The 12,768-nt window shown below is 42.6% G+C and overlaps 1 protein-coding gene across 1 annotated transcript; it reads right to left on the bottom strand.

Annotated features, from left to right (window-relative positions):
• Positions 1 to 1,462: 1,462 nt before the first annotated feature.
• CHCHD2 (coiled-coil-helix-coiled-coil-helix domain containing 2) lies at positions 1,463 to 7,256 on the bottom strand. The gene is made up of 4 exons (XM_066274697.1): positions 7,021 to 7,256; positions 4,581 to 4,830; positions 2,847 to 3,006; positions 1,463 to 1,747 (listed from the first exon to the last, which is right to left on the bottom strand). Exons 1-4 carry the CDS (start codon positions 7,068 to 7,070, stop codon positions 1,737 to 1,739), a joined length of 471 nt encoding a protein of 156 aa, XP_066130794.1. The 5' UTR covers positions 7,071 to 7,256; the 3' UTR covers positions 1,463 to 1,736.
• Positions 7,257 to 12,768: the final 5,512 nt, after the last annotated feature.

Raw genomic sequence — 12,768 nt, 5'->3', positions numbered from 1 at the left:
CTTGCAATACATGACAAAATGCTTCTGACCTTAGGGCAAAAGGCCAATGTACCTAAGATCATTCCCTGTGTCCTTCTCTGTGGAGCCATGGTTCCACAAGCCAGCCACTCTTAATATTTTGTCAGTGGTTCATTTTCTTTGGATTCACTAATTGAACGATATTTGAGTACCCACTATATACGATCACACTTTGGATGGGGACTAACACTATGAACTTAAAAGCCCTGAGCCTCCACGAAAATGAGCAAAGGAGACCAATGCAGATATGATGGAGGATTTGCCAGGATTGAACTGTCTGGGGTTATTCAGATGGTTAGGGCAAGGCAGTCTTGGCCCCTTTCAGGAACTCAATGGTTTGGTAGAATAGGGCACTCTAAGAATACAGCTGAGGACAGGAAGCAGCAATTGCATTCACTCATTCAACATCAATTCACTTTATAGTAACAGAGGTCTCTAAATCTTAGAAGGGAAAAAAAAACAGATAAAGACATTTGAAAGTCAGAAGAGTGCAGGAGCATAATGTAGACGTGGAGGACAACTCCTAGGAACCGAATAAAATTTTGTTGAGGTTTGGAACTTGGCTGTTAAAAAAACGATGGCCTAACTGACCTGTGGTGGCACAATGGATAGAGTGTCAACCTGGAATGCCAAGGTCCTGGTTTGAAACCCCAGGCTTGCCCGGTTAAGGCACATATGAGAAGCTGCTACCCATTGGTGCTCCTCACTCCCCTCTCCTCTAAAATCAATAAATAGAATCTTTAAAAAAAAAAATGATGTGCCTCAAAATTAGTCCATCTCAAAATAATTGCAACTAGTCTTTCAGGAAGAGGAAGCAACAATGCCTAAGTATGAGAAAAACATTTCCAGGGGAACTACCTGTATTAATAGAATAGTTTTCATTTCTGATCAACTAATTGGATATTCTAGGACAGGTCGACAAACTCATTAGTCAACAGAGCCAAATACCAGCAGTACGATCGAAATTTCTTTTGAGAGCCAATTTTTTAAACTTAAACTATATAGGTAGGTACATTCCTTTTCGAGGTAGCGCCCGCACATGGTATTTTGTGGAAGAGCCACACTCGAAGAGGCCAAAGAGCCGCATGTGGCTCGCGAGCCGAGTTTGCCGACCAGGGCCTAGGAGAACAGTTACTATTTTAAACAGTTTCTTGTTACTGCTCAGTTTACTGAACACTGGCTCCAAAGGCCTATAGTATCTGGAATCTTTTTAATGAGCAGTATGTTTGCTAGTGAACTACTCCTTACATAACTATTTCTCTACAAAAGTTCCTCAGGGAGCTCTACCAGATCCTCTGGGTGGATGCTAATTTAATATCCAGAGACTACATATACAAAATAAACTTAAAAGACATGTTGAGACAATTATGTTCTTCTGAAAAATACATATGTTCAGCATGTGTATATCACATCTAATTTATGACCTTACACTAATCAGACACCATTTTGGAAGAAAATCACTTTATTCTAATTAATTCACAAACAGTAACATCACAAAAGCTGGTTTAAGGAGGCCAAACATTTGCCCAGCCCCAAACTCAATGAATTTCTACAGAATGAAGGCCCTCTTCCATTGCAATTCTGAGTCAAGGAAACTATTAATGATAGAAGAGAGGTTTAACTGGTAGTTTTATACTTTCACTATCAATTATATTTTTATACTAAATTAACTTGGTCATGAGAGATGATTTTCCGTTTCTTCAATCTGAACTTCTTAATTAGGCTAATCCTGCGAACAAAAAAGGTGTGTTAGAAGAGCACTTGCTATGTAATCCTTACCAAACAGAAGCCCTCCCAATTACATGTATAAGGAGAGAAAGAACCCAGGATTTCTTTCATAAGTTACTGAAGGCATCCTGAAACCAAGAAAACTTCAACTCAACATTTGTCACACCTGACAAAAGACAGGGCACATGTGCTTCTGGGAACAGAGTTCTTAAGCAGCAATATAGCCACTTTGATATCAGATTAGGCTTCATCAAAAAATTCTGAGAAATTTAGGCATGGAATCTGTTATTTCCATATGTTCAACCACCTGAAAGGGTTAACTTCTCCCTTATGTCCTACCAAAATAAAAATAAGCATTTTAATAGATCGTGAATTCTTAGGTTGACTGAGTCAAATGGCACGAAAACAAGTTGACATTCTGGAGAGCCTAAATCTCAGTTCCATTGAGAGAATTAATAAACTTGTCTTTCCAATGAGGCACATCGAATGCCAGTAACAGCAGAGTCTATATGTGCATTCCTGGACTTGGATGAAAATGAAATTTTGTATTCATAGCCTTAAGTCTTGATCACTCACATACAGTTAACCACAAGATCTGGCACACTTTCCCAGTCAGGAGAAGTGCCCATCTGCTTCTCCACCCCTCTCCCTCTTGCTGCTTCTCTATCGCTTTCTCTCTCTCCCCCTCCTCCTGCTGCATGGCTCAACTGGAGCGAGTTGGCTCTGGACACTGAGGATGGCTCCATGGCCTCCATCTTAGGCGCTAAAAAGAGTTTAGTTGCTGAGCAATGAGCAATGCCCCACATGGGCAGATCATCACCCTCTAGTGGGCTTGCTGGGTGGATCCTGGTAGAGGCACATGCGGGAGTCTGTCTCTGCCTCTCCTTTCACTGAATTAAAAAAAAAAAAGACTAGAAACCTCTGGACCAGCTGCTCCTTGTTAGAAGTTAGCTTATTTTTAAAGTAATTTAAACAAAATCTCCTTTAATTTGTCAGTTTTATTAAACTCAGACTCCCTCATTTCTACAAGGTCCAGGAGCACCATCACTAAATGACTCGAGCATATGCAAGTTCAATCATAGATTGATATTATCACCTACCATTTGCAAATCTGCACTGTTTCAGCACCTCACTGAAACCCTCACAAAGCTTAAGGTCACCCTGGTTCTGGGCACACTCCAAAAACTGCTTCATCTCATAGTGGCATGGGCCAAACTGCTGCTGCTGCTCCTGATATGCCGGCTGAGTTCCCTGGGGCTCCTGCAAAGGCATAACAATCAGGAACATTTAGAAACGAAATCAGATTTACACCTGAGCACAGAGCAATACCCACTGTCTTTGAGGTTAATTGGGGAAACAGAACTAGACCCAGCTGCAAATTAGTTTCCATCTAGTAACATGAAAAGAGAAATATTTTTAAGGCAGAAAATGAGTTTAAGCAAAATTCCAGTTTAATCAGGAAGATTCAAGAACAAAGATGTGGCGCTGGCTGGCTGGCTGAGTGGTAGCGCGTCAGCCTGGGGTGTGGATGTCCCGGGTTTGATTCCCAGTCAGGGCACACAGGAGAAACACCCATCCACTCCTCCATTCCTCCCCCTCTTGCTTCCCCTCTGCCCCTTTCTTTCCCTCTCCCCCTCTTCCTCCTGCAGCCATGGCTCAATTGGAGTGAGTTGGCCGTGGGCACTGAGGATGGCTCCATGGCTTCTGCCTCAGGCCCTAGAGCTTGGTTGCTGAGCAACGGAGTAACAACCCAGATGGGCAGAGTATTGCCCCCTAGTGGGCATGCCAGGTGGATCCTGGTCGGGGTACATGCAGGAGTCTGTCTCTGACTACCCTTTTCTCACTGAATTAAAAAAAAAGGGGGGGGCCCTGGCCGGTTGGCTCAGTGGTAGAGCGTCGGCCTGGCGTGCAGAAGTCCCGGGTTCGATTCCCAGCCAGGGCACACAGGAGAAGCGCCCATCTGCTTCTCCACCCCTCCCCCTCTCCTTCCTCTCTGTCTCTCTCTTCCCCTCCCACAGCCGAGGCTCCATTGGAGCAAAGATGACCCGGGCACTGGGGATGGCTTCTTGGCCTCTGCCCCAGGCGCTAGAGTGGCTCTGGTCGCAACAGAGCGACGCCCCGGAGGGGCAGAGCATCGCCCCCTGGTGGGCGTGCCGGGTGGATCCCAGTAGGGCGCATGCAGGAGTCTGTCCCGTCCCCTCCCCCACCCCCCCACCCCCGGTTTCTAGCTTCAGAAAAAATACAAAAAAAAAAAAAGAAAAAGAAAAAAAGAACAATGATGCAAATAAAGTGATATGGTTATCTGGGCATTTAAACACCAGGGGTTTAGTGAAGTTTCATGGAGGAAAAATAGAGCTACTAAAGAAAAAAGATGGATGCGAGTTTCAAGGATACCAGAAATACAACAGATACACACCCATGCTCATCAGAGAAAATTCACATGCCTCAGAGAGAGGGACAGTGGCAAATGTCAGGTAAGAGATCAAGGAGCAAAGAGCTATTAAAGAGATTTTTTTGAATATTTAACTAAGACTGAAACTTTCACTTAAGGGTAACCAAAACAAAATATTTAAAAGAAAAGGAAAATGGCTGTTTTACAGTGAATCAGGCTGAACTATCACAATTCTTGGGAAGAAATACAGTTTATATAGTACTTGCTAATACTGGCTTAAGGCACTAATTCAACTGCCAAATGTGGCTTTTGATAAAACATTTTCTGTTAACAGTATTGTGGATTCTAAAATTACAGACAGTTCTTACACATTAAGGAACCCACAGATACTCAGCTTTTCTCATAATATACTACTGAAGGGAAATGCCACCCAAAATCTTACCTGGTAAGTGATGTCAGGCCTTGCGGGCTCAGCATTACTTCCTCCACTGAAGCCCCCAGTGATGGCATGACCTATTGTGTGGCCAACAGCAGAGCCCACAGCCACGCCAGCTGCAGTGGTTGCCATCTGGGCCATCAGACCTGGCTGCCGGGGAACAGCAGCAGGCGAGCCGACAGCAGACGGTGGAGCAGGGGCTGGTGTCTGAACTGCTGGTGCTGGCCTGGGTGCAGCTCTCATCTGAGGTGCCCGGCTATGAAAGGAAAGAACCAGATTTAGAAACTGTCAATTTAAATTAACAGAGTTTTAAATTATTTTTATTATTTTAAATTATTAAACACAAATAGTGTGTATACACACACAAAAAAAACTTTACAGAATACAATTCCCTGAACTATTTTATTACATTTTATCTTTAACCTTTTGTTAAGGTTGTAGCCACCAAATATAAAATTTTTCCTGCTTTTTTGCAACCATTTCCAAGTATTCACTTAGCCCACATTATCTTGACTTCTTTTGTGTGTTTTTTACCACAGTATCTTTAAAGAATAGTTATTCCAATATTTCATAAAAATTGTTATATAGAGTTTAAAATATCCGTACAGAATCCATCACAAGTGTTAGAAAAATAGGGAGAATGTTGTGGGATGTTATAATTTAAGGATAGTCAATGGAGGTCTTCCTAAACTGATAACATCTGAAAGGAGACCTGCAGATAGATAGTCATCCCAGGAAATAATCTAGTCCAGGGGTTTTCAACCTCCAATCTGCCAGAAATTTCATGCCAATCCACAAACGTGTTAACCACCCTGATGTTGTATGAAAATTATCAAGCCAATGATCTTAGTCAAATTTGCTTATGCTCAGGGTGATTTCTGCCTTAGTGGTCCCCCAAATAATTATTTCCACTGGTCCCCAAGTGTAAAGAGATAGAAAACCAGTGATCTAGTCCAATTCCTTCATTTTACAGATTAGAACACTGAAGCCCAGAGACTAGAAGTGACTTGCCTGAACTGTTAAACCAAAATTAATTTCAACTGTTTCCCATATGCAGGACCTTTGGATGCTTTCAACGATTTCACTAGTATGTTCTGTGCTACTTTAAAATAATCTTCACATAGTGTGTTCTCCCTCCCCAGAGCACACCAGTGCCTTTTCCTTCCCCCACTTCTTCCCTCTAAGGGTCTCCACAAGATTTGCAACCAGAGAAGCAACAGGCAGGGGTGGCTCCTGCAGGGCTCACCCACGCTGAACCTGTCTTCAAGGCCTCCTTCTTCTCTGACTTTCCTGTGAGCCAGAACAACCCCACCTAAGCTCTCCTGTTACTTCTTCTGTCCCTCCCTTGTTCCACTGTCCCCAGCTTTAATAAGTGAACTCTCAAAATCAAAAGTAAATAAATAACAATCTTCACATATATCATGCTCCCTTTAACCTATTTTTAGATTGTTCCCTTGGGTTCTCTTCCTCCAAATATTTGAGGCCAGGTCAAAAGTTTATAACTTCATTTTATAAAAATGGGGTGTCCTGTCCTTTGGCTACAAGTTTTTTTTCCGTAAGTGGACCGCTCCCCTATAACCCTAGCACACTGTATGAACCCAATCCAGTGAAGCAATATGGTCCTGTGCTAAAAAGTGTCCCGAATTAGTCACTGGAAACCAGAGTCTGAGACCTGGCTTTCCTATTTACTAGAGGCCATGACCTTGGACAAGTCATTTATTCAGAGTCTCTTTTTCCTTATGAATAGGAATAACATGAATCTCTAAGGTTACCAGGTGTAATTGGCAGTCCTTATAAAATAGAAAGTCACATACACGTGAGGGCCTTAGAGACTGTGTCCCTTATTAGGCCGAGACCCGAAAATGCTCATTGCTTTTTTAAGTTTTTATCTATTGATTTTAGGGAGAGAGAGGAAGCGAGAGACACCAATTTGTTGCTCCACTCACTCATGCATTCATTAGTCGAATCTTCCAGGCGCCCCGGCTGGGCTGCAGCCGCACCGTCGGCCTCTGGAGGGCGCTCTGCCCAGCCCAGCTACCCCGCCAGGGCTCACAGGCTCACTCACTGCGCAGGGCAGGCGCTCCAAGACTCACTGAACTGAAATTCGACCATTTTCCCGATTACATTACCTTTTTTCTACACTGCTTTGCTACTTTGACGTTTCAGCCTGTTCACACTTACAAACCTCCATTTCTCTTTACAACTTGGTTGTTTTCACTTAAAATGAGCAATGAAGTATTTTAAGCAGTAATTCACGGGCTTTCGAAATAAAAACGCTTGCCACTAACGGAAAATCTAGCCAGAGCCCCTTTATACCCGGCTTGCGCGGGGCGGACGGGCCCACACCGCATCGGCCGTCAGATGCCAGTGGCCTCGGCCTCGGCCTGGCGCGGGTTCCCTCTGCCTCATGGCGCCGGCAGGGCCTCACACCCCGCGGGGGCCTCACCTGGCCGGAGCGGCCACGCGGGACGTGCGGCTTCGGCTTCCACGCGGCATCCTAACTGCCCGACGGTTTGGTGTCTATAAGAGCGAAAGTCGGAGAACACAGCGGCGACAGCACGGAGAAGATTCCGGTAGGTTCTGAGGAGGAGAGCGGAAGACAAGAGGCGGGACTAGCAGCGCGCGACCAATCAGCGCATGGGCAGAGCCCTTCCGTTTGCTGACGTCTCCATAGACCCTGAAGGTCAACGGAAGAGCAGAACGACGCAGCGGCGTAGGTGGCTGGGTGCTGGGGCTGTTTAGAAACCGGGGAGTTTGTGTGGTTACCGTAGGAACCTTTGGTCTCAGCCTAGTATGAGTCAGAACTGCTAGCAGGTTCGCTTATTAGGGCACGATGACTTTGCTGCTTCTTTTAAACGTGTGTTATTAATGTGGTACGTCAAATCCAACCTTGAGAGTCAGATCTCCGTTGGCACTACCACTGACCTTGGGCGAGTTGCTTAACCTTTCTCAGTACTAAATTATTTGGGTAAATATTTTTTGAGGCACAGTGTGGGCATGTAATATAAACAGAAGGAAACGGAAACTTTAAGTAGGAATAAACAGAATGTGATAAGGTGCTTAAGGAACTGTAAAACTTAGCATTAGCAATGCCATTTTAAAGAGGAAAAGTCAGGCCTTTTATCAACCCTCCTTTCTGTGGAGAATGGAAAGAAGAATGCAGGAGCTTCCCGGCTTATAAGGACAACTGGGTCATCTAGTCATAGTTCAGCAGATTCCTAGAATTTTCTGAAAGGGTGCCTGGGGCCACTTGCCACACAGAGCGAAGAAGATAGAACTTATCTGAAAACCTTAGGAAATAATGTTCATGTACCTTGGTCAAGAATTCCTATATTCGGACTCACCCTAAGGTCATGAGAGTAACATACCTCTAGACAAAGGGATCGCAAGCCCCTTCTTGCCCACTCTAACCTGTACTTGATTTTGTATAAAAGCAGGCTCAGAACTGTATTAGGCCGTACATGATTTGGGATTGTGCCCCGCGTAGCTAGCCGGCTTATGATTAAAGCTCCTCCTAAAATTTCTTCTGTAACCTGCCTTGGTGTCTCTATGTAACCCGGGGAATAAAGTACACTACTTTATAATAAGAACAGAGTTGGTCTGTTTTTATTTCTCGTCTGAGGATCCAGTCAGCAAAAGTTAAAGTCAGTAATAGTGCCTTACTTTTATATGTTACTAGATATTTTCAACCCTCATTTCATATATGTTAATAGAATTTGTGCCCATAATTGGATAGTATTCACTGAATAATCTTCAGGGTTGAGATAACAGCACCAAATAAAACAAGGCTATACCTTCACGTAGCTTAAATTCAGGGAGGGGAGACACAAATGCCAACGTAAATCAGGTAGTGGCGGTGACATGAAGCGAAAGCAGGGTAAGGGAGACATTTAGGTTGAAGAGAACAGGATTCTTTGAAGAGGCAGCATTTGAACAGAGTTCTTGAAGTGAGGAAGCAAACCATGTGTGTGTTTATCAAGGGTAAGAGTATTCCAGGCAGAGGGTACAGCAATTGCAAAGGTCCCAAGGGTCTGTGCTTTAAGTTGGTGTGAAATGCTTTTTAGACCCTCTGTGGTAGAGGAAAAGTTGACTGGTGGCATTTAATGGGAGGCTTCATGGGAAAGTCCTTGGGGAGGGTGGGATTTATGGAGGAGAGAAAGCAGAGGGGGAACTTCATTTCTATTGATACTTGGACGTCTATCAGAAATTCCCCCCTTTTACTAGAGGTGGTAGAGCTTAACACAACCTTCCCAGCAACAGCATGATGTTTGTGGAACCAAGGGGTAAATGCAAAACCTTTTCATGAAAAAGTTTTCATAGGACTTCTTAAAGAAATTAAAGATTTATAAATAAAACTTTGTACTTGCCTTTGGATAATTCATAAGCGTGGACAGGGAAAAGGAACCTCAAAAGGACACTCTGGCACAAGAAGCACATAGAGGGAGAACTTTGAACAATCAAGACAGGCATCCAAACTAGAACAGAGACAATTTTAATCATTCTTAACTAAGCATTAATTCCTAAACTGAAGAAAGAATATTACATGTTTTACATGTTTGTACAAGGTTATTTTGTGATAGTAAAAGATTGAAAACAACCTAATACCCAGTCAGAATTCTGGTTAAAAAAATCATGGGGGCCCTGGCCGGTTGGCTCAGCGGTAGAGCGTCAGCCTGGCGTGCGGGGGACCCAGGTTCGATTCCCGGCCAGGGCACATAGGAGAAGCGCCCATTTGCTTCTCCACCCCCCCTCCTTCCTCTCTGTCTCTCTCTTCCCCTCCCACAGCCAAGGCTTCATTGGAGCAAAGATGGCCCGGGCGCTGGGGATGGCTCCTTGGCCTCTGCCCCAGGCGCTAGAGTGGCTCTGGTCGCGGCAGAGCCACGCCCTGGAGGGGCAGAGCATCACCCCCTGGTGGGCAGAGCATCACCCCTGGTGGGCGAGCCTGGTGGATCCTGGTCGGGCGCATGCGGGAGTCTGTCTGACTGTCTCTTCCCATTTCCAGCTTCAGAAAAATACAAAAAAAAAAAAATCATGGGATACCCTGACCAGGTGGTGGCAGAGTGGATAGAGTGACAGCTTGGGATGCGGAGGACCCAAGTTTGAAACCCTCAGGTCGCTAGCTTAAGCATGGGGTTACTGGCTCAGCTGGTGGCTGCCCCGCCCCACGTATCAGAAAACAATCAATGAACAACTAAGGTGCCACAACTGTGAGTTGATGTTCCGTATCTCCCTTCCTATCTGTCCCTCTCTCTCACTTAAACAAAAAGTAAGAGTAATCTTTCCAGGGCAAATCTCCCACTAGAGCAGACCACAGAACCCCTCACTCTGTTAACTCTTGGGTAACCATATTGGGTAACCACCAATGTGAAAAAATAAATGTCTATATTATCCAATCCCGGAGATTTCCCTGTTTTGCTTTCTCCCACTTCCCTAATTTATCATCAGTGGATTTCATGTAACCCCTTTAATTCTTCCCCTTTGATTCTGATATATAAAATAAGTGGTGAGACTGCTATTTTCCAGAGCATTTTCTCAATCTGTTAAGATTTTGCTTCTCGGCAATTATAGACAGTTCGACTCAAATTCATGAAAATTCTTACAGGTTTGGATGTTCTTTACATTGACAATAGAAAAGACCTATTACATATGCATAAAATATCTGCAGCAGGTAGCATTGCTTGCCTTCAGGCACTAAGACTGGGTAGCTGTGGCACAGGGGTGGGAGTTTTACTTTCTATCTTTTGGATTTTGAAACAGTTAATGTATTCCCTCTTCAAAAAAACAAAGTCATTTTAAAAGTTAGTTAAAACTAGTTTTTTAAAAAGTGAGAATTGAAAATACCAGAATTTGGCTGCATATCATTTGTAGTTTGCTGGAGAGATGTGCTAACGTTCACTCTTCAGTAAAATTTACGTAACAACTCATTTCATAGTGATTTCAAGCATTCTCAACAAATTCACTTGTGACCAAAATTTGAACAAAGTCTTGTAGACATTATTACAGATATTTGACACAGACATTTGGCTGAATGGACTTAATGACAAGCAAAAATTCTACTCAAATTAGGCAGTAGGTAACAGAAGTTTTAAAATTGTGCAAACGCTGTTCCAGAAATTCCCTGTCTAGAAATGTAAGAAACAGTCATGAAAAAAAGAAGAAGAAAAAAGTTATGTATGTGAAAAGAAATTAGTTTTACAAGGATTTTAACAAAATAATATAAAATAGGAAAAGTGTGTAAACAATCTAAGTGTTCTAAAATATAGAATTAAGTTATACATACATATAAGATGCTATATAGCAATTTAAAATGTTTTGAAAGAATAGTTGAAATGAAAGATACGTTTATAATATATTAAATAAAAGAAGTTTACAAAATAATATACATAGTATATTTTGAGAAAATTTATATAATTTAAAGATTGGCATTATATACACCAAATAGTGATGTATCCCTTGGGTAGTGATTTGCTCCACAGTTTCCAATTTTTTTTGTCCACAGTTTCCAATTTTTCTTCAATGAACATACTTATATTAAACATTCCATGGTGAGTTAAAGTGTTTACAAATCGACACTCCTTTTAAAAGGTGCAGCTTGATTCCTCTTCCCTTGAGTGTAAGCTGGATTTATTGACTTATTTTGTTTGAATGGATAGAGAAAAAGCAAAATTGGCGTGCAATTTCAGAGAGTAGGTCTTAAAAGGTACTGTGGTTTCCTCTTTGTTACCCCTCTTAGATCACTTACTCTGGAGAAAGCCAGCTGTCACATCATGAGGATACTCACAGAGCCTATTGGAGAGTCTCGTATGGCAAGAAGTGAGGCATTCTGCCAGCAGTCACGTGAGTAAGCCCCCTTGGAAGCAACCTTTGGATGACTGATCTCAGCCAACAGATTGACTGCAACCTCATGAGACACTGAGCTAGAACCACCCAGTTAAGCACTTTAAATCTTGGCTCACCAAAACTGAGATGATAATTATTTGTTCTTTTAAGCCATTAGGTTTTGGAGTCATTTATTACACAGCAGTAAGTAACTAATACACAGTTTCTACAGTTAATATATTTAAATTGTAAATGTGCTAGTATCTAAAATGTGCAAAATCTAGTTAGAACACATTAGAATGTTGCTTTAACATGTCTGTCTGGGTATGCTGTACTTTAGTGCAGGAATTGTGTAGGAACTAAATGTTTGAAACATTGAAGTTGTTATACTCTAAAATGTAATTTCTTTTTTCTTTTTTGATAAGACATATAGAGTGTTTTGCACATATTAGATAAAAAGAATGAATATATCTATATATCTATATACAGTGGTACCTTGAGATATGAACAGACCAACATATGTATTTTTTAAGATACAAGCTGCAACTCGGTTTGATTTTTGTTAGAGATCCAAGTGAAATTCCAAGATATGAGTCGTAATTCAGGAAGCTGCTACTAGTTGGCGTGTTGGTGCACGGGTCCAGTATCGGCAGTTTGATATACGAGTTGACTGACTTACGAGCTCGGTTACAGAATGAATTAAATTCGTATCTCAAGGTGCCACTGTATCTATCTATCTCTCTATCTATCTATATATTTTTTTCTTTTCTGAGAGAGAGAGGGACAGGAACATTGATCTGTTTCTTTATGTGCCCTGACCAGGGGATCGAACTGACAACCTCAGCTTTGGGATGCTGCTCTGACCAACCGAGCTATCTGGTCAAGGCACAAATAAATTTTTTACCTTTTCACCTAAAAATACAAATACTTTATGAACAAGTAGTTAAGTGGTGCTTATATGAAGTTCTATAGAATTTCAAAGGAATGGACATTCAATGTGGATGAAGGCTTCAGGAAGAAAGTGGCATTTAAATAAGCATAGCTGAGCCCTGGCTGGTTGGTTCAGTGGTAGAGTGTTGACCTAGCACAGTGGTTCTCAAACTTTTTGAAATCAGGGCGCATTTAAAATTCTACAAATAGCCTGACCAGGCGGTGGCACAGTGGATAGAGCATCAGACTGGGATACGGAAGGACCCAGGTTCGAGACCCTGAGGTTGCCAACTTGAGCACAGGCTCATCTGGCTTGAGGAAAAAAAAAAAAAAAAAAAGCTCACCAGCTTGGACCCAGGGTCGCTGGCTCAAGCAAGGGGTTAGTCTGTTGAAGGCCTGTGGTCAAGGCACATATGAGAAAGCAATCAATGAACAACTAAGATGT

Source organism: Saccopteryx bilineata, chromosome 4, assembly GCF_036850765.1.
Source record: "Saccopteryx bilineata isolate mSacBil1 chromosome 4, mSacBil1_pri_phased_curated, whole genome shotgun sequence".
Lineage (NCBI taxonomy): Eukaryota > Metazoa > Chordata > Mammalia > Chiroptera > Emballonuridae > Saccopteryx > Saccopteryx bilineata.
The sequence above is the reverse complement of the archived record's forward strand: the minus strand, read 5'-3'. Positions and strand labels throughout refer to the sequence as shown.